The following is a 21,059-nucleotide window of genomic DNA, read 5'->3' on the forward strand; positions in this document are numbered from 1 at the left end:
GTCGGTTTGGATTCGAGGATTTTGAAACACGTGCCAATTTCCAAGTGAAATTGAGGGAAGTGGCGCGCAGCTAGCGCCACCCAGAAAAGAAAGTACTGTAGCCGTTACTAGACGAGCCAGTAGCCACTTAAGGGGACATGCTCCTCGAAACAACTTTTTTTTTTTTTTAATAATAAAGTTATGAGGCTGAATTTTTCACAGCTCGTAAAGATAGAGCTCCTCTGGTCATATATGCAATCAGATTTCGAATAGCTGCTCCGGATAAAATGTTACGCAGCATGACTTGCAGAAAAATGGCTTTTTTGTGCACACTTTCTTTAATAGTAAAAATTTTTCCTGAAACTTTTAAAATAGCCTAGATGGTTCCTTATGAACTGCAGAGTGCACAAATCTACCTGAAAAAGCCTCATATTAATTTTCTTCACCACGAAAAAAATGACTGGTAGTGTGCCTTTTCTTGTTCTGTTATTTTTGTTTTATGACCATCAGAAATATCTAAGGACACAAATTGCATAATGAACAAGATTTGTGCACTCTACGTGTTATAATGAACATTTGTGCAAACTTTCGTCGTGATACAGCAACTTTAAGTGGGAAAATAATTGCGCACAACTCAGAAAACGGACAAAAACAACTGAGAAAAACGCAATTGAAAGTTTATTTCTTTGCAGATTCAGAAATTCTAGTGGTGGGGATACAGTCTGAAATGTCCACACTGAGGTACTAAAACTAGAACGCTCCTGCTGCATAAGCTGCACCCTCATGTACCCTCTTAGCGCACACGCCGTTCATTGCTGGACGGTGGCAAGGGCCCTGTCAAGCTGCTTCTTGCAGCTTTTTTCCTTGCCCCTTCGATGTACCTTTTTCACGTCGATGTACCTATGAGCGAAATAAACTTTTCATTTTGATTTTTTTTTTTTTAATTTTTGGTTCTTGCTGGTGGAGTCCTCGGTACAGGCTCGTTTCACCAGGCTGTGGTGATGGGACCTAGCCTCAGCAGTCAGCTTGGCAGACATCTGCCTGATCCTCTGCTGGTCACTTGCACTGCTTAGTCTAACCAGTTCTTCTGAAGAGAAGATTCCCAGTTCTTGGAGAACTTGCTCGAAGCTAGTGTGGCCCCTGTTGAACTACAACACTGTGAGAGCGGTGGCCTGTCCACTACAGTGAACAGGCCACCAATGGGCATACTATCGCAATAAAAAAAAAGATGTGAGTAACTGTTTTGCCTTTTGTTGTAATATGTTGCTTGGTTTTTGTTAAAGGGACCCTGCAACTCTCTTCGTGCAGTGCAAGTAAACCTGCGCCACGTTTAGATTAGACTTCCAGGAACACCCGAGCCAAATATTACACGTGCACGTGGAGCGGTAAGCGCGCAAATCGCCGTGAAAGACGTGGAAAAACCAACCGCGCTCTCTTCAATTCTCCTCATTATGCACCCCTGGCATGGCCTCTGTGACGTCAGTCGGGCCATGGCTGTCCTATTGGCTGTCGCCGGTCAACTTCGCGGCTAAATTCTGGCATTTCCTGTGATGATCAGCCGTCGTCGGCACTGTGTACGAACCTCTTCTATGTCTGAACCTGTCCGCATGCTTTTGGTGTTTCGTTTGTTTTAAGTGCGCGCGGAGTTTGAGCGACGAACTAAATGTTCCACTTTCAACGAGCCCACTCGACAACAAGCGTTTATTGCTCCAAAAACGCCCTACCAGACTGAGCGCTTGCTTGCGAGCAGGCCACCATGCCTGCTTTTTTGTGGCACCAGACCGGAGATAGACCCGTCCACGTCGCGGGGAAAAAGGACAAAACTCCCTAGCCTGTGACATATCATCACAGGAAATGCCAGGCTGCCGAACAGAACGCCGCGTGCCACCCCCCTCTCCGGGAGAGAGCGCGCAGCTTTCGTCGCATTGTCCACGGTTGAGTTGAGAGGGAACATTTATGCGCGATTTTTCATCGCGCGTAGTTTCGGTAATAGTGAACGGATTTTCATAATTCTTGCGGGAGGAGATTGCTGGGACAATAGACTTTACCCCAAAATACATTCCGAGTAGTCGATGGTAAGTGTTGCAAGATCCCTTTAAAAAGGCACGCTCCCGATGATGTTAGGAATTTTTCAATGAGGCGACCTCGGTCATCTGTGCGGGAAGAGCCCAAGATTGAATCATGTGCGTTGAGATTGCCTAAGACTAAGCATGGTTCAGGTAGTTCATCTATCACGGCCTCAAAATCAGTGTACGATAGTTGGTAATCCGGAGGGATGTAGAGGGAGCATACCGTTATTAACCTGGTATAATTTATTGTTCAAATCGTGACAGCTTTGAGCATGGTGTTTAGGTAGATGGTGTGACACGCTAAGGATTTTCGGGCCACACCACCTGAAGAATAAGTGCAAGTGTGCCTGTCTTTTCGAAGTACCAAGTAGCTATTCAAGAAGTTAGTATGTTTACTATTAAGGTGTGCTTCCTGAAGACACGAGACTTGGCTGATGTGAATGAAGTATCTCGTACACATCATCTAGATTGTTGATAAGTCCTCTACAGTTCCATTGAATGATGTTTTCTGCTCCCATTATTTACATTTAAGAATGAATGGAGTGTGTGTGTGTGTCCATGTGTCGTCTTTCATGGCTGTGAATCTAGGATTGGGCTTTTTGGGCCTCTCTGTAGGCTTGGAAATCGGAGGCCGCTCCTTGCGCTGCGCTGCAGGCAGGAACGGCCCGACCTCCATCTCCTCGTCAGACGTCAGATGGGTTCCCGAAGGGCCGGGCCCCCCAGACTTGGCCCCCCTTCGGGGGCCCTTCGTTTGACCGAGGGCGTCGGGGCGCCGGGCGTCGGGGGCGCCAGAGGTGGCACGGCCGGTGCAGTGGTGGTGGCACCCTCCAACGCACTGGAGGACGGGGAGGCAGGGGCGGGAGAGGCATCGGTCCCAACAGAGACGGTTGGCACCAAAACCGCTGCTGCCTCGGCAAGCGGCGTGGTGACGGGTTGGGCTGCCAGAGGCAACCCAGCGGGGGGTGGGGGAGGGACCAGGTCAGACTCGCTAAACTGGGTCCCCGTGGAAACCAGACGCCACTCCGCCCCCCGGCGAGCTGCGTCCGCGTACTTCCCCAGAGGGAAAGAGGCGAACCTCTTTCGCGCCTCTGGGAAGGAGATGTCAGTTACCTTGATGTTTAGTATGTTTTTCTCCGTTTGATATTTTTCACATTTGCGGGAGTACGGTGCATGCGGCCCACGGCAGTTCACACAAATGCAGGTGTCGGATGGGCAGTAGTCGCTCGGATGATCGTGTGCTGCGCATTTTGCACAGGTCGCTCGGCCACGGCAAGAGTTTGTGCCGTGCCCGAAGCACTGGCACTAAAAACAGCGCCGCGGGTTCGGGATGTATGGACGGATGAAGCATCGGATAAAGCCTGCATTTATATGCTGTGGAAGTACTGCGCGGTCAAAAGTCAAGATGATGTGCTTGGTGGGCATCTCCTTGTCTCTGCGGATGGTGATGCGTCTCACGGCAGTGACGCCCTGATCCTTCAAGCCCGCAAGGAGATCCGCATCCATTTCGTTCAGCAGATCTGGCTCGGATATCACACCCTGTGAGCTGTTGAGGCTCCGATGGGGTGTGACCCTGATGTCCAGATCAGCCAGTCTAGTCTGAGCTAGAAGCTTTGTGGACTGCTGCTTGTCATTTACCTCGATGAGGAGTTCACCAGACCTTTGTTTTTTGGCCTTATACGACTTTCCTAGTATGGCGTCAAGATATTTTGCGATCAAGAGGACTGACAGTGATGCAAGAGGGTGGGCTGGACTGAGAGATTCCATGACAAGAAATCGAGAGTAATGATCCGGTTCAGGAAAAGTTAAGGATGGCAATGGGGGGAAAGATACTTCGGTGCGGCCCCTTTTCAGGGACCCATCCCGTTTGGGGGGGGTTTCGACAATACCATATAGCATAGTATAAAAGCAGGGGACGGGAGTACTTTCTTCGCTCGGGTTACCCTGATACCAAGAGAGGTCCCGGAGCCCCCTGTCTGGGGGCTCTTGACCTGGGCTCCGACGGCCACCGTTTGTGGTTTCTTACCCTTCACCTTCAAACACAGTAGGTCACAGCTTATGTTGGGGGGCTCGAGGTCCGCGGTGTCGCCAATACCACCACCAAGATTGTGGTTCTGCGCTTGGGACCCCAAGTTTACACCCAAAGCACTGATGGTCAAACAAGTTCTCCCCCTGTTTTTTGCACACAGCGCGACATGATAAAGACACACAAGGCTCCTTCCATAGTTCGCGAGGGGTCGATAGGAGCGGTGTCTGCGTCCTTCGGGGGTGTCTCAGCGTGCCGCATCTGCCGCCGCCGAAGTTTGAATCCCGCCAACATTGAGGCGCCCGCAATCTGGCCGTTACCAAGCGCGTTGCGGCTTGTTGGGATTTGTCGGCTGTCACTGCAAGCTTGAGTCACCGACAGAGAGGCGCCCACGCGGAAAGTGCACATAGGGCTCTGGCCCAGCGGTGCGCTGAATCGTGACAGGGTACGCTTGCCCCTGGGCTTCTGCAGAGGACTGTGGCAAGTGGTGTCTGTTGGGACCCACCTGCGGGTGGGGTGCAGGGGTGGGCACGGCTGCTCTCCTCTCGCCCTCTTCCTCCTTGGTGGCCAGTGGCCTGGGTGGCGGCGGGGGGCTGTGGCGGGGGTGGCGCCTGCGCTGCTGGATCTGGTCCAGGGCCGAGCGCAGGGTCAGGTCTCGCTGCTGCAGCAGGGACGCCTCCTCCTGCAACAGGGGGCTCCTTTCGCAGCACTGCTCCCCCCACGCACACGAGGCACGCCGTCCCGAGCCCCTGACGACCAAATGCCACCAGGCCCCCACTGCTGCCCACACGTTCCACCGTGACGAAGAGCCACACATGGGCACGTCCTCCAAGACATCAAGAAGCTTCGTAAAAGAGCAACACAAATGCTATTTCAGCAGGCTAGTCTTGCAGCTAGGTGGACATTGTCCACAATCAAACAGGCGACTGGAATTGGACCAAATTCTGAAAGGTACTTTCCACTACTCGTCTTAGAACATGCGTTTACATTGGGAAGACTGAGGAAAGGAATGGGTAAGCAAGGCCACCCCACCAAAAATACTGAGAATCTGGCTCACAGTCAAAGATCTGCATCCCAAAAGTTGGTCCTCATATGAGCATCTACCATGAGCTGTCAAATACAACAACAAACACTGATATGTTCCAGAGCCAGCTTTGGTGGCACACATCTCTAACCACAAGCAGGACTTGCATTTTTTTGTAACACTGGGTAGTTTTGGTTGTTAATTGACTGCATTCTTTTTTTAGTTAATCGTCTGAAAGTTACCTAGCATAAGCTTCAGCAAACAGCGCAGACGGCAGGACTACACAAGAAACGCACAACACAGCACCTGTGTTGTGTGTATCTTGTGTAGTCCCATCGTCGGCACTGTTTGCGGAAGCTAAAGTGCACCAGCAAGCCCTTCAGTATACCCTTCTGCAATTAACTCGTCTGAAAGTTACCTAGCATAAGCTTCCGCAGACAGTGGGACTACACAAGAAACACACAACACAGCACCTGTGTTGTGCGTTTCTTGCTTAGTCCCGTCGTCTGCACTGTTTGTGGAAGCTAAAGTGCAACAGCAAGCCCTTCAGTATACCCTTCTGCAACTAACTCATCTGAAAGGAAGACGTTGACACTATCGTTGCATGGTGTGAAAAATGGCTCATGCCTCTTAACCTTAATAAGTGCCCATCCATGTCCTTTTACCGTAAACGCAGCACCACAAATCACGCACACCATATCAGTTCAAATGAAATAACTCGAACAGACTGCTATAAGTATCTAGGCGTTCACTGGAGATCGTCATTACCATGGGTCACTCACATTGAAACGATATGCGTGTTGTGAAATAAGTGGATATCCTTCTCTCGCACCCCCCTATCATCATCAGAAGCGTGTTCGATTAAAGGCATCATCAGCTCGTCCCTTTCTCCACATATTTCGGTGCCAAAACCCGGGACAGGGGACCTCCAGAGGCGAGCCACAGTGAGCGTATTTCGCTTCTGTTCGACCGCCTCCTTGCCTCTGGAGATCGGGAGTGAAGCCGCACAGGGAAGCAGCCGACTCGGAGAACAGCGGGGCAGAACAAACCCAGCCACAAGAGATATCTGCCCGACACAGCACGAGATGTCCGTGAGAGTAGACAAGACGACGACTTCTGCCTTCTGAGTCCGGTCGCCAGCTCTTACAATCGACACGACGCTGGACCGGACCATGGAGGCCCTTCTCGAAAGGTGGCGCATCATCCAACAAGACATCACGGCACTCATCGGCTAAGTTGAAGGCCTTCTCCCTACAACACGACCAGCAACAAGTGAGTTGACTGTTCAGGTGCTGTAGACATTGATGATCTGGAGACCGAGTTTGAAGACCCATTCAACTTTGACTACCTGGTTTGTGTGGCAAAAGCCAACCTTGAACTTAAAATAATCGAAACAAAGAAAGCTCGAGAAAACCTGAGGACGTTTATCAAAGACCGAATTCAAGCAGAACATAGGGAAAACCGGGATAATTGGACCAGATATTTGAATAGTGACAAACCATCAAATGGCAATCACACTCCCGAAGAGACTCAATACAAAGAAGTGGCTACCCTTAATACATTCCATGCGCGCAATGCAATGATTTCTGCCTGGAATGGGCAATCGCAAACAACAGAAACCCCGAATGACATTGACTTCGATGACCTGACTCCAAAGATACTCCAGGAGAAGTCTTCTTTACTTGACCAATGATAGAGACGGTGATTACTCTGCCGAAGACAAAAGGATACATCTGTTATGTCCTGACCTGCTTTGTCCTTCAATCTTCAAACTCAAGGCACTGGTGAAGCAGTACAGGCCAAAGGAACAGAGAACTGCAAGGATTCAAGGACAGAGGACCTCAAAGGTGGCTCTGCTCATAACTTACCAGAGTTCAAACGGAATCAGCCGCGCCAGCTCGTGTTGGGAAAACCGGTAAGGCACCTTCACCTCCTGACAAGAAGGCGTGCAGCGCACCCTGGCTCAAAGCACAGAACTGAAACAGCAGCGAACACTAGAAACAGAATCGTGCGCTCTGAAAAGAGCCGCAACAAGAGTACGACTCACTTGCACCCGGCTCTAAGAACGAAAAATAACTTGTGGAAACAGAAGCAAGAGCCTGCAACCCAGACAAGCAAATGACTGCATCAAGGGGCTGCAGTAGCTTGGTTCACAGGTCAACGAAAGCGAAGGCATTGTTTTCATCGATGGAGGTGGAAGCTGATACGTGTTGAACTCTTTTGGCCCACTCGGACATGAAATTACATTCCATGGACTGAACAATTTTTTAGCCACAAACCATACTCATCGTCGCGCGGGGGAGGATGTTGTGAAATAAGTGGATATCCTTCTCTCGCACCCGTGTTCGATTAAAGGCATCATCGGGAGGGGTTCGTCCCTTCTCCACAATGCGCACACGCCTCACGCACACTTGGCTTTTTGCACCGCTATTAAAAAACTTGCATATCAGACATACGTTCGGCCTAAATTGGAATACGCTTCATCTATCTGGCACCCCTCACCTACGAATTAGAATCCATCCAGAATCACGCTACTCACTTCATGTAAATCTAGCATCACTCAACTCAAACGCACACTTGACCTTCCATGTCTCCAATCACGCCAAAACATCTCGCGTCTCTGCTTGCTTCACTCGTTCTACTATCACCCATTAGCCAGGCACCCTCGACCCCAACCCCCGCCCAGAATCTCGCTGCGCCTCAAACAATCGCACACATTCAGTGCCGCACATCATCGATGAGATTCTTTTTTCCCTCATGCAATAACCCTGTGGAATACCCTCCCCAACAGTATTGTTTCGTCCGCCGCACGCACGACTTTTCGCGAGAAACTAACAATACATCTGAAATGGCTTGCTAGTTGAACCATGTTAGTAACAAACTCTTAGTGACCCATGCATTATGATGCTTATTACTTATGTTTATTGCTCTTTTATTTCCAGTCTACGATTTTGGTTATTTTTCTGCTTGCTTGTTTCCTTTCTGAGCAATGTTTTTGTTCCCTTTCTTCGTCTTTTCTTCCTTTTTTCGGCTTTTTGTGTGATTTAGAGTCTCTGATATATTGTTTGCCCCCGCCTTATGTAATGCCTCCCAGCCCTTAAAGGAGCCATGAAGAGAAAACACAAGTTTGGTTCATTCAAAAGATTGTCTCGTTAGAATCATACTGACACCACTTTTAACGTAAACTTCGCTCAAATAAGCTACATAATTAGGAAAAACGGGAATGGTCATGCGACCCACCAGCTCATTTCCCGCAACAGAACCTATGTCGTCACATGAGCTAAGCTCTGCGATTGGCGGAGGCTGGCAGAAGCAGACGCAAATTAGGTAGAACTTACAAACTAGACGAACGAGCGATTTGTGCTTAAATTTAGGGCACATTCTTTACCAAGCAATAAGAATGATGGGACAAACAGTGGAAGTTACGAAAGCACATGTAAACATAGAAGTACTGATGCGTTCTGCTGTTCGTACTGCGCACAGCATGCTTGGTTTCGCTGCACAGCACTACGGGGCTTGGGGTTGTCTCAGACGACACTGGCCGATTGACGCAAGCAACGGTGTCTTACGTGACCCCATTTGTCGAGCGAGCACTGTTTCAGGGAACGAATATTTTCTCCCAGAACAAAAACAAGCCAGGTTTAAATGCGGGCAAAAACAAACCAAGCGCTTGCCACGGTATGGTGGCGCCATCTAGGTTACGGAACGTAAAGAAACACGGGAACAAACCAACACCGCTGTACAGGGTGGAGACAACCTTTGAACGGTCCCGTGCCGCCGCAATTGGGCCAACGGGCTCAACGCGTTATTCTTTTCGTTTCCCACGAGACCTGGCAACGCGAAACAGACAATATGATTCAAACTTCTTCAGTAAACCGCGTTGCGGAGATAATTTTAGCGCGGTTTTGACACAATGACTTGCTTCAGCGGCGAGCGAGCAACCGAAAAATGGCGGCGCCAGCGTATACGTGTCTCTACCCTGTACGGCGGATGCGTGAATGAAGGTACTCTAGGCTGCAGAGCGGTCGGTTTCAGTGATGTCACTTGGGACCACGAAAACGCACGATTGAGCGGGAAAATCAAAATTTTAACCTAAATTGTTTAATTTCTCAGTGAATAAAGCATCGTTTGTATCCGGACAAGCGCTGGGGGCACTATAAAACACGAAATCTTTCGAATAAAACCAACTTGCATTTTCTCTTCATGGCTCCTTTAAAGGAGTACTGACACGAAATTTCAAAGCTGAGGTAAGTATGTAGAGGTCGCGGGTTCGATTCCCGGCCGCGGCGGCCGCTTTTCTGATGGAGGCGAAAAGCAAAAACGCCCGTGTGTACGAGATTTTGGCGCATGTTAAAGATCCCCAGGTGGTCAAAATTAATCCGGAGCCCTCCACTACGGCGCGCCTCATCGCCTGCGTTGCGTCGGCGCGTTAAACCCTACAATCAATCAATCAAAATCAATCAATCAAGTATGTAGAATGCTTCCTTTTTATCAGGAGATATCTCCCAGCAAGTTTCAACAGCAACCGTCCAGCGAAACATATTTAAACTCCATTTTAATCTTCGCCCGCACGAGAAAGCCCAGAGCGGACCGACATGACATCATCTGCTACTTGCCCCAAACTGCCGACGTCAGGGCTCCCGTGACGAAGCCAACGCGCTGGCTGTGGTTGGCGCGCGCTGCTCGCGCGTGTGTACACATCATGGTTTTGGGACTGACGTCATGCTGCCCGGGCCTGTGGGGACGGCGAAGACCTCGGCCGGTCTGGGCGCGCGCGTGCGCTCGCTCGTGCGCTCTTCTAGAGCGGCAGCGATACGGCAAGAATGGTGACGTCACGTGATACCTCCTGTCATGGCGGCCACTCAGCGTTCGTTTTGTCGAAACCGAAACTGACACGAATAAACGACGCCGTAAATGAATGTTTACGCTGCGCTCGATCGTCTAATCTGTCATTCTATGATTAGTGGGCTAGTAGGCACGCACAGCAGCGAAAAAAACGTAACAGCAAAATTTCTGCCAGTACTCCTTTAAGGCTTCAATAAATGAAATGAAAAAAATAAAAATAAAACCATGGTTGACACACAGCAATGGCCACCATGCTCTGCGTGATACGACCACAGCTGATTTGTTAAAAATTAAGAAGACGAAGAGCACTGTTTTGTATAATCAGCGACACGCCCATAAGGGCAAATTCAGAAGCCTAGACATATTCGCCTGCCCGTGCACCTGTCGCAAGCAGGCACAAAGTCCGTCAATATTTTCTGCTGTAATAAGGCAAGCGCCATCAACATTAAAAGACGGAAAATGATAACAAACCAGTCGCGCATTGGCCTGAAAGAGGGAGCTAGCGTAGGCACTCAGTTTCCGGGAATCTCTAATTCTCCCTCGTGGAAAGGGATACAAGAAAGCACATCTGCTCACTTCGTTGCAGATGATATCGAAAGAGTGTCCTTGCCAAGTAATACCCCTGTCAAACGTGCCTAATTAAATGCACTTACACAGAGTGCACTCGGCTAAAATGTCATTCGGGAGCAACTAAACGGCAAACGCGAATGACACTTTACAAGAAACGCACTTTAAGCTGACGAGTGTGGTCCCCAAACACACTTTACCGGGGTCAGCTCGCCAAGTGAGTAATCTCGTGAACAGAAGTCCGAAAATCGTAAAAATTAACATAAAACCGCGAACGTTTAGATGATAATAAGTAACCTTAAAAGTTAATTATAGATTTACAAAAATTGAAGCAGTGACGAGAAATAAGAAAATAACCTCTCTCAATGATGCTGATGATTAGTGGCTTCCCCTTTGTAACGGGTGGCGTTGCACAGCGGCCTTAGTAGCGATGCCACTGTACAATCACCTCCCCAAAAAATACAAACTAAATTAAAAAAAAATAAAATCAAAATAAAAAAAAATACTTCTACGAAATTTTTGTGCTACTCTGACTTGTTTGTCCGCATGTCTTCCCAGATTGTTCTCTGCTCTTTTCCCACCAACATTCTAACCTCCTTTAACTAACCTCTACTGCTGTCCAATTCACTTCTCCGCTAACCTTAAAGCCAAGGGCCTCCGGAAGCTGGATGGCTCCCTCACCGAGGACTAGACGGATACTTTTGCACTCCGTTACAATATGTCGCATGGTTTCTGGCTCCTTGCCACAGCCTGCGCATAGTTCTTCCTGTACTGGCTCGCAGATAAGCGTTTTAGTCCGCAAGCAACCCGCCCGGGCTTCAAAAAGCAATGCACTCCCTTTGGTATTATCGAACAATTTTTCCCTTGTGATCTCCTGCTTCCCGATCCTGTAGATATCTTAGGACTTTTTCGCATCTATCCTATTTTTCCAGGTCGTTGTCTCTGTTTATTTTACTTCATTTTTTATTGCCTTGGTTGTTTCCCCTGCACTTCCAGGTTTCATAAAGTTTGTCCTGAGCCTTCTGGTTCTTTTCCTGCACTGTGTGTCCGCACTTTTCATATAAAGATACCGTAACACTTTGGCCGCCCATCTCTGGTCATCCATATTTCTAAGTCGTTCTTCAAAACATATTGTGCTCTGTGCTTCTCTCACTTCGAAGGATGCCCATCCCATGTCTCCTTGCACTGCCTCATTTGTTGTTTTACTGTGCGCTCCTAATGCCAATCGACCTACGGCCCTCTGATTTGATTGAATCTGATTTGACACACACTACTGCGATTGAAAAGGTGAGTGCTGGTACCATTACTCCCTTCCAGATTCCCCTCACTACTTCATATCTGTTATATCCCCACAGTGCTCCGTGCTTCATGATAGAGGCGTTTCTTTTGCCTTTCATCTTAAATGCTCCTCATGAGTTTTTAGATACGCCTGACCTGCGTTTATCCATATGCCCAGATATTTGTATTCCATTACCCACGGTACTGCTGCTTGTTGAACGAATACCGATTTGTTACGGGCGTCGTCATTAAAAACCAGGACTCCAGACTTTGCTGTGCTAAACTCTAAACCCACTTCAGTGGCTTCTTCCCCACAGATTTCTGTGAGCTGTTGCAGACTCTGTTTGCTATCTGCTAGTAGTACTATGTCATCTGCATATATCAGTCCCGGGATATGTTGTTCCACTTCCTGTCCTTTGCAGCTATAACACAGGTTGAAACCTATTTTACTGCCTTCAAGCTTTCTTTCTAGTTTAGCCATGTAGAGCATGAACAGCAATGGCGACAGAGGACAACCCTGCTTTAAACCTCTATTTGTGACTACCGGTTCCGTGCACTTTTGGTCCTCCCAGGTAATTTGCACCTCGCTCTCATTGTAAATTCCCTGCAACAGCTGTATAAAGTCCTGGCCTAATCCCTCCCGCTCCAGTATGCTCCACAGAAGTTCTCTATCTGCGTTGTCATAGGCCCCCTTTAGATCGAGAAATGCTATCCATAGTGGTCGCTGCTGAGCCATTGACAACTCTGCATTGGATTAGGACAAATAAATTGTCCTCTAAGCGTCCGTCTCGTCTGAAACCATTTTGCAGTTCTCCCAGTACGCCGTTCCCCTCTATCCACGCCTGTAGTTCCGCTTTTATGGCTTGCATTGCGAGCCTGTATGCCACTGAGGTAACTGTAATAGGTCTGTACAAATCGGCATCAGCCCTGTCTCCTTTGCCTTTGTATATCATCTTCATCCTGCACTTACGCCAACTGTCCGGTACTTGCTTAGTTTTGATCACTTTTTCGATAGCTCGAATCAGTTGTGCCTTGCTTTTTGGACCCAGTAGGTTGGCCAGCCGCATAGGAATTTCATCCCTCCCTGTTGCCGTATTAGCTGGAACATTTTCTTCGGCTTTTTTACAGTTATTCTCCAACTTTATCTATCTATCTGTACGCACCTCAGTTGCCCCATTCTATGCATGCTGAAGTCCTCTCTCCGTTCTTCTGAACTTCTCTTGTATCATTGAGAGTATGTAAAAAACCGCTTCTTCCCCTTTTAGTACCTGGCCTTCACCGTTTATGACATGACGTTGTACTTCTTCGGTCTTTTTCCTTAGCTCCTTTACATGATTCCAAAACTTTCTCAGCGCGCCTTTATCCTTTGCCCGTATATTCGATACCCATCGCTCACTTTGTTGTTTAAGTTTTTGCTGTACAAGTTTTTGTACTTCAAGCTTTTAAGGCGGTACCAATTCCACTTCAAATTTATTTCCTCTGTTTGCATTCCCACCTGCTTGGCCTTCCTGTGCTCTCTCAATGCTTGCTGCCTTTGTGTTACAGCTTCCTTGATTTCCTTGTTCCACCAGCTTCTAGGTTTTCTTTTTCCTTTCCAATAGTTGCGTTCTTTCATGTTCCTTAACTTTCCTTGAATGAAACCAATCAGTTCGCTGTATTCCCAATCTTTCGTAGGTTGTCTATCGATTTCCGTCTCTAGGCTTTTGGCAATATTAGCCAATTATTGATCATTTAATTTCAAGTCGTGTACCACCGTTTCCTCGTTTTGACCTTCCATTTTTCCAAAACCCCAACTTATCCGTTTATGGTCACTTTCTAAGCTGTGGGCACCTATTTCATCTATTTCCATTAGAGTCAACCTTTCATACACTCCTTCTGAAAGGAGGCTGTAGTCTATACTGGACTGCTTTTCCCCTCGTTCCCAAGTAATTTGTCCCTCACATTTATTCTCTCTGTTTACTCCAATGAGATTATGTGCTCCACACATATCTAGTACGAGTTTGCCATTGCGGTCTGTGTATCCGTTCAGGTCCTCAATGTGGGCATTCATGTCTCCCACTAGAATCACCTCTCCCGCTTGTCTCAGCTGATTGAGGTCCCGTTTAATGCAGCCTACCAGTTTTTCATTCTTTTCTCTGACCTTACTGTCATCCCCTGACCACAGATAGGCGACTCCCAACAGCGTTTCTCTTCCCGCTATCTTCGCAGTTTTCGTTTACTCTGTGCCAATTGGCTCCCTCTCTCAACAATGTGCCAGCGCAGCCTGGTGGCTGTTTTGCTCCATGGCAGCCGTCCTCGTAGGTGGTTTCTTGTGGCCCTGTGATTGTGTTCCTGCTGCAGCCTATTGCTGTTGTATTCAACGCTTCCAGATAATTTCCTCCAAACAATAATGCTGCTGTCATTCACTGCGCAGTGAATAACAGTGAAGATATCAGCGCTGGTGTTCAGTCGCCGTCCCGACTCTGTTTTTTGTGGTCTTGTGCAAGGCACCGATTGCGATTTTAAACAATGCAAACACAACGAAATGTTTACATTATTTCTCACGTGATAAAGAGGGGGAATTTCAAGTAATTTTGCGTAATATTTACGCCGGCTATCGCCACTGACATCACGGCCAAGAGCGCTTTATTTCGTCGTTTAGCAGCACGCAGCCTAAGTGTCACTTGGGGAGCCCGAGTGCACTCCGCGTAAGTGCACTTAGATAGGCACGTTTGACAGGGGTATAAATGCCTCCCTTCTCTTCCCTGCTCCCCTCTAATGCAGTCTCGCTCCTCCCAAGATAAACATGTTAGAGGCCAAGTCAATTTAAATTTCACACATTTGCGTGGAGCCTCTATGCCAGCGCCGCCGTACAGCATAGACATACGTGAATAGAGGAGCCCAACTCTACACGACGCCTAGTGGAGCCTCTCGTTACTGTTGCCACTCGACATCTTACGGGGGGCCGCAGGCGACCCCTTTCCTAATTTTCTGCATGCATTTTTTGATAAATCAAGCGTCCGTGCATTTTCCATAAAGAAACACTGCAAATATCACTTATGTATTCCTGCTTTGCCTCAGATATGCGCACCACTTTGTTTTGGCTCAACAATGTTAACAAGTAAGAACATTGCCACCAGACTTAGATGTTTAGGAATGGCTGTAGCAATATAAACGTATCATCCAAACTCTACACTAACTTTGGCCGCGCGGCTGAATCGAGGGCCACAGACACACACGAACAGCCCAAAATGTCTGCAGCCAGAGAACAACAACCGTCTCTGAAAGCGCAGGAAGGCCACGGCCTCGGGAAAGGCCGACGCGGCAGCTCCCCAGCCCCCATTCGACCCGTGACCCTGCCAAAACAAACAGTAGCCAGCAGGGGAGAATGGACCTTTTTCCAGTAGCGATCTGCGCATGCGCCGGCTGCCGGTCTGCCATTCTTGGCAGGCGCCTCGGGCAAAATAAACAAAAGCGCGCCCCTCGGTTTTCTGCTTAGGGAGCGGCTATAATCTGCACGTTTTTTTTTTCTCTTTGGACTCCTCGTGGTGGGTTCGTACGTGCATACAATAATGGGTTTCTAAGAAAAGGGGCGATAACGCTTGAGACTGACCACGCTGCCAGCACATGGCTGCCAATGAGGGGGTAACGAAAATGAAAAAAAAAGGGGGGGGGGGCGGGGGGCGCTTCGAACACGGCAGATTAGTCATGAGAACGTTCACCTGCTACCGTGACATTCATGTGAAAGGTGCGGGTGACGGGTCAGTCCGGGAGGGGCAGCAGCACCAGGATATTTTGTGCCCGAGTTCTCCGAAAGCCGAACTTTCTTGGGGGCGTGCCTTACTGCCATTTTTAGTTCGCCGTGGCGGCCGCTAGAGGGACCGGTACAGGAAAAAGGTCCATTCCCCAGACGAACTTGCAGTTTCAGACGCGTAGCCAATGCTTGCCACTAAGTGGATAGGCGCTGTAGCTTCGAGATTTGCGCCTTTCAAGCGTTAAACGTCACTATCAACAAGCAGCTTAAAAGCCTCTGGTAATGCGCCGATTAAGCGGCACGTCACGCTTTTAAATGCAGAGCATTTCTTTAACTCACGATGTCACCCGGCCTTGGCATGCCTCGGCGTCCGCAACAGCCGTTCCAGGTGCGCCCCCTCCTCGCTCTCAACAACAGGTCCGCACCCCTCCCCCTACACTATATAAAAAAATAATACTTACCGGCGCCTGGTTTCGATCCCACGACCCTGCGGGCGGAACTCAAGGTACATGGTGCTCTACCCACTGTGCCACAAAGCCGACCCAGAATGGAAGGCTACGAACGCGCCTTATATCCTTGACTCATTCAAACTACGTCAAGAAGCTGCTGATACAACGCATTCACTACCACTAACTCCCCAAACACTAAACGTTGACGCAATACACCCACCCCCTATGTGACGCATTTACTCGAGTCCCCCTCGCGGGGAAATGGGCCCTTTTTCTCTACTTTTTTTTTTCTCGCCGGGCGCAGACAGCCAACCCGCTTCGCAAGCTCATGACAAGCAGAGAACGTCCAACGCACATGTCGGAAGCCAGCACAGAAATAATAATACTTTATTTGTACTTATGGTGGGTGGAACCAGGCGTACAGGGTCGCAAAAGGCAGAATTGCCCATACCAGTCAGGCTTGCGTACCCAACCTGGAAACACGACGCGCTTATCGTAAACGTGCAACGAAGGGCAGATAACTTTCGAGGCGGCTGTTGCAACAAAAGAAAAGTGGCTTTCCGTAAAGCACGGAACACTAGAGCTCAAAGAAGACGGAGCCAGAGGCCGAACGTCGTGCGCCGGTTGTCAAGTGTCGACATTCCGCAACCACGGCGCGAGAACGAACTTCAACATGCAACAGTAGCGAAGTAATTCATGGCTTACGTCTTCCGGTGTCTCTTCGGCACGAGGTCGCACACGTGCTCGGGGAAACATTGTTTTTCTTCTCTTTGCCCGTTACTTGGACATTAGCACCAGTGAAGACAAATGTCCGGAAGCGAAGTCAGCAAGGGCTGGCGCATTTACGTCGACGCAGCGTTCTCAACAGCATTTAGCTAACCTAAGGGGCACAATGTCACAAAAAATGTTATGGACGTCCAATCCTGACGGCATGAAAGCTGTGAAGGCTGCGAGACTGGCGAGACCGGCGTCGTAGTGGTCGTAGCGTCAGAATGGTCAGAACACGAATGCATCGCCAGCATGGAGGAAAGAATAACCTCTTCGCCAGCACCGCCTCCTGATGATGATGATAATGTTTGATGGCTGTTCCCTTTGCAACGGGTGGAGCACAATGTACAGAAAAATGTTCCCCACGGGCACTGGCCTGCATTTTCTGCATGGGTTCAGAACATGGAGGAAAGAATACTTTTTCTTGGCTTTTCTTTTCTCCATGGTTCAGAATGAGTTCGACTGGTTCGGCCTAAAGTCCCTTCAAAAGCCGATCTAGGGAGCCTGAACATACGACTGCGGGAGCACCACAGTTCGCTGGTGGGCAGGCCTCATAGAGTTTCATTAGTATGAAACTCTATGGCAGGCCTTACACGCACCAGGCTTCGCACTGTAAAGAGTGCAAGGTACAGGGGGGGTGCAAACCTATGTTCGAAAAAACAACCGTGTTGTTTAGGCACAGGGGCAAGACAGAAAGGGAGATAATAGAAGCTTGGAATAGCCGGGAGGGGTCAATGTGCGTGAGTAAATCTTCAGTCAGTCTGCAAGAAGCAGAGTTGGCGTTTCTGGAACGACACGTGCGGTAATAGCATATCATGGGTTGCACTTTTATGTCGGGCGAAACTTTTACGTGATAATCTATATATAGGTCTTAATCAGTGAATTATGTATAAGCCTTAATCAGTGAATTATGTCGGTTGGTCGCCCTTTATATTTCTGTTTCCTAATAAATGTTGCCAGTTGCTAGTAGCGCATCGCCGTGTATTTCTCTTCTTAGTCTACGTCTTTCCGCGCCTGTTTTCGAGATGAATCAGCACCAACTTGCCATACTGTTGGCTTTAGTGTCCCTTTAAGGGAAGACCTAAGACAACTTAACTTGCAAGAAAACTAAATTTTGGCAGTCTTCCTCTGTCCCCAATGATTTCAAATATGCCATTATTTTTTTGAGTCGGGCAATTAGTTCCCAAGATAATTAGTTATTTTTGAAGCAACAATAGACAGAACAGTGTTAGTCATAAAACTCTAATCTTTATATTTTCTCTGGTGAATGCAATGAGTATTTTGTGCACCACTTGGAGCTAATTTTACAGCTCATCAAACTTTGGTGGCACCAATGGCAAGGAACCATTTCGAATGCCCATTTTAAACACCAAAGTTTAATGAGCTGTAAAGTTGGTTCCAAGCAATGCGTCAAAAAACCGCTGCTCTTACTGCATTCACCAGGGTTCATAGTACCTAAAACATAGATTAGTTTTATGACTAGCTATTTTTGGGGGAACAATATGCAAAACAGTTTTTGTCCATTGTTCCTCCTGAAATGACTAATTATCTTTGGAACTAATTGCCCGACTCAAAACAATAATGGCATATTTGAAGTAAGAGGGGGAAAAAGAAGTTTCACACACCGTACTCGAAAACTAAGAGAGACCCCTAATATTATTTGAGTGTCAGGTGAAGTCAAGTTTCACCAGAAATGAGGGGGTGCAGGTCGGCCGCTAAGCCAGGACCATGAAACCACACTTGGCCTGCCACGGTCGTGCTTGGCGACACCTGCTGGTCACCCCTCTACCTCAACCTCTAGCATGGCTGGCAACCTGGAAATGTCCGCTTCATACTCGTGACCCACTGATTTGAACTGGGTGAGGAGGGACGTGCCTTTATTGAATGACGCAGATCCGAAAACAAGTGCCAAGAATGTACAACGCGTTCATTCAACACTGTTCCACCACGACGCTCCACTGCGCAACTTCCTTTGTTTATTACGGGAGTACACGGACAGCGAGTACAGCCTCCACCCCCTCAAGTCCCTCAGCAGGTCCCAGGAAACGGTGCGGGTGGCCTCCTACTAGCCGGCCATGGTGCCACTAACTGGGAGGGTGCTGCTGCAGGTCTCCTCCGGCTTCTGCTCAGGGCACCACTGCGAACAGGGAACAAACGGCAAGTCAGCAAGGCGGCAGACTGCCACAAGAGGGCACTGGTGCGCCCCACTGTGGACAGCCACCACAGAGTGCGTGTCCTGAAGCGCTGGACGACCACTGCCACAACGTGGCCACGAGAAACCGGGGGGCTTCCAGTGCAAGGGGGCCACGCCATCACAGAAGCTGCCAAGCTGGGCAGCAATGGCAGAGGCCGCAAAGTGAGCCTCCCGCAAACACTGCCGCTCCCACGAGCGATGTGAGGTTTAGCCATCGCTCATTCGCAGAGACGCTTCCATCGCTCGCACAGCTCACGCCTCCAGTGAAGCGGCCACCGTTGCGAGCCCATGCACAAGTGCGCAGTTATCTTGACTTGACACCGTCTACAGGCCCAGCACTAATCCTGTTGGGGCTCTGTTTCCACTGCGCAATGACCTTCCAGCCGACTGAGATGCAGAGAGGAGGACGGCATTGCCAATTCACGGAAATGCATCCAGAGTGGTCGACACGTGACCAAGGCACTCCAAACTTCAACTTGCGCAAGTAATGCTGTGTCACCCTGACGAAACACCAGCCCAGGCCCGCTGGAGAGCAGAGCCAGTGACCAGGCAAGTTGTACGCTGGAAAACGAACATCAGCAAGACAGGGCAGCCACCAGTGCCCAGCTTCGGGCAGAAGGGGAACACGCCTGCTGTCTGTCGGCATACCGCAAAAACCCAGGTGTAACACCAGGATTTCTTCCACCATGCGTGCCTCCTAATGTTTCCAGCCCACAATTCGCAGCATTGGTTTTGTTTTGTGCACTGCTATCAGTTACCAACGTAATCACTAACAGAATTTCTGCAACCTTACATTTCAGTTAACCTAAAGAACAAGCAGGGTTCTGTAAAGGCTATTCAACAATGCACCATATTCACACGATCAATCAGGTGATAGAGAAGAAGTGCGCAGAGTATACTGAACCCCTATATGTAGCCTTCATAGATTATGAGAAAGCATTTGACTCGGTCGACACCTTTAGCAATCATTCAGGCATTACGGAACAAGGGTGTAGATGAGCATAATGTAAGAATACTCGAGGATATCTACAATGCGTCCACAGCTACCATCATCCTCCATAAGGAGAGCAGTAAAATACCTATAAGGAAGGGCGTCCGACAAGGAGACACAATCTCTCGAATGTTATTCACAGCATGTTTACAAGTATTCAGAACAAGGGATTGGGAACAGGTGGGAGTAAGGGTTAATGGAGAATACCTGAGTAACCTCAGATTTGCTGATGACGTTGCCTTGCTAAGTAACTCGGGGGACGAATTGCAAAGCATGCTTTCCGCACTGGGCGAACAGAGTAGAACCGTGGGCCTGAAAATTAATATGCAGAAAACTAAAGTAATGATCAATAACCTCGGGACAGCACAGCGGTTTGAGATAGTTGGTGAGGCAGTGGAAGTGGTAAGATGAATATATCTACTTAGGCCAAGTTGTGACCCCGGATCCTAACCATGAGGCAGAGATAATTCGAAGGATAAGAATGGGGTGGAGTGCATACGGCAGATATTCTCAGATAATGAATGGCAGCCTACCATAGTCCCTTAAGAAGAAAGTGTATGACAGCTGCATCTTACCGGTACTCACCTACAGGGCAGAAACTTGGAGGCTCACTAAGAGGGTTTAACTTAAATTGAGAACAACTCAGCGCGCAATGGAACGGAAGATGATAGGTGTAACATTAAGGGACAAGAAGAGAGCCGAGTGGGTCAGGGCACAAACGCGTGTTAAGGACATATTAGTGGAAATTAAGAAGAAATGGACGTGGGCAGGGCATGTAATGCGAAGGTCATTAAGGGTAACAGAGTGGATCCATAGAGAAGGCAAGCGTGGCAGGGGACGGCCGAAAGTTAGATGGGCAGATGAGATCAACAAGTTTGCGGGGATAAATTGGTCGCAGTTAGCACAGGACCGGGGTAATTGGAGATAATGGGCGAGGCCTTTGCCCTGCAGTGGGCGTAGACAGGCTGGTGATGATGATCATTACCAAGACTCGCAGTGGCGTCAGCAGGCTTCTTTCAAGCGGCCCCATTTTGACCCCGCCGAGAATCAGCACAATCACTGAAAGTCTACCTGTCAGGACCACTAAGCTGCCTTCGAAAGGAAAGTGTCGAGACGATTCAGAATGGCACCACAGGAAC

General features: G+C 48.7%; 2 protein-coding genes across 17 annotated transcripts in view; both read right to left on the reverse strand.

The window, feature by feature from the left end:
* The window catches only part of LOC144179462 (uncharacterized), a 91,357-nt gene extending 74,231 nt beyond the window's left edge, over positions 1-17,126 (reverse strand). For 2 of the 15 annotated variants that reach the window (XR_013324237.1, XR_013324238.1), the window contains exons 1-2: positions 16,673-17,111; positions 4,577-4,753 (exon numbers count right to left, since the gene is read on the reverse strand). Coding sequence is in view for 10 of the 15 variants with exons in the window: in XM_077707827.1 (XP_077563953.1) it covers positions 4,577-4,753; positions 16,673-16,723 (228 nt within the window). In the remaining 5 variants the exon portion in view is untranslated. Of the gene's footprint in view, positions 1-4,576; positions 4,754-16,672 lie in introns of all 15 variants that reach the window. The other 13 variants (XR_013324240.1, XM_077707824.1, XR_013324234.1 and 10 more) reach the window with 9 other exon arrangements.
* A 1,469-nt stretch (positions 17,127-18,595) lies between these two features.
* Positions 18,596-21,059, reverse strand: part of Pp2a-29b (Protein phosphatase PP2A regulatory subunit A) — a 50,529-nt gene continuing 48,065 nt past the window's right edge. For both annotated transcript variants that reach the window (XM_077707832.1, XM_077707834.1), the window contains one exon: positions 18,596-18,872. In XM_077707832.1, coding sequence (XP_077563958.1) covers positions 18,801-18,872 — 72 coding nt within the window. In that variant the 3' untranslated portion in view covers positions 18,596-18,800. The remainder of the gene's footprint in view (positions 18,873-21,059) is intronic.

The sequence above is a fragment of the Haemaphysalis longicornis genome, unplaced genomic scaffold (assembly GCF_048455015.1).
Source record: "Haemaphysalis longicornis isolate Haplotype H1 unplaced genomic scaffold, Haemaphysalis longicornis Haplotype H1 scaffold_4, whole genome shotgun sequence".
Lineage (NCBI taxonomy): Eukaryota > Metazoa > Arthropoda > Arachnida > Ixodida > Ixodidae > Haemaphysalis > Haemaphysalis longicornis.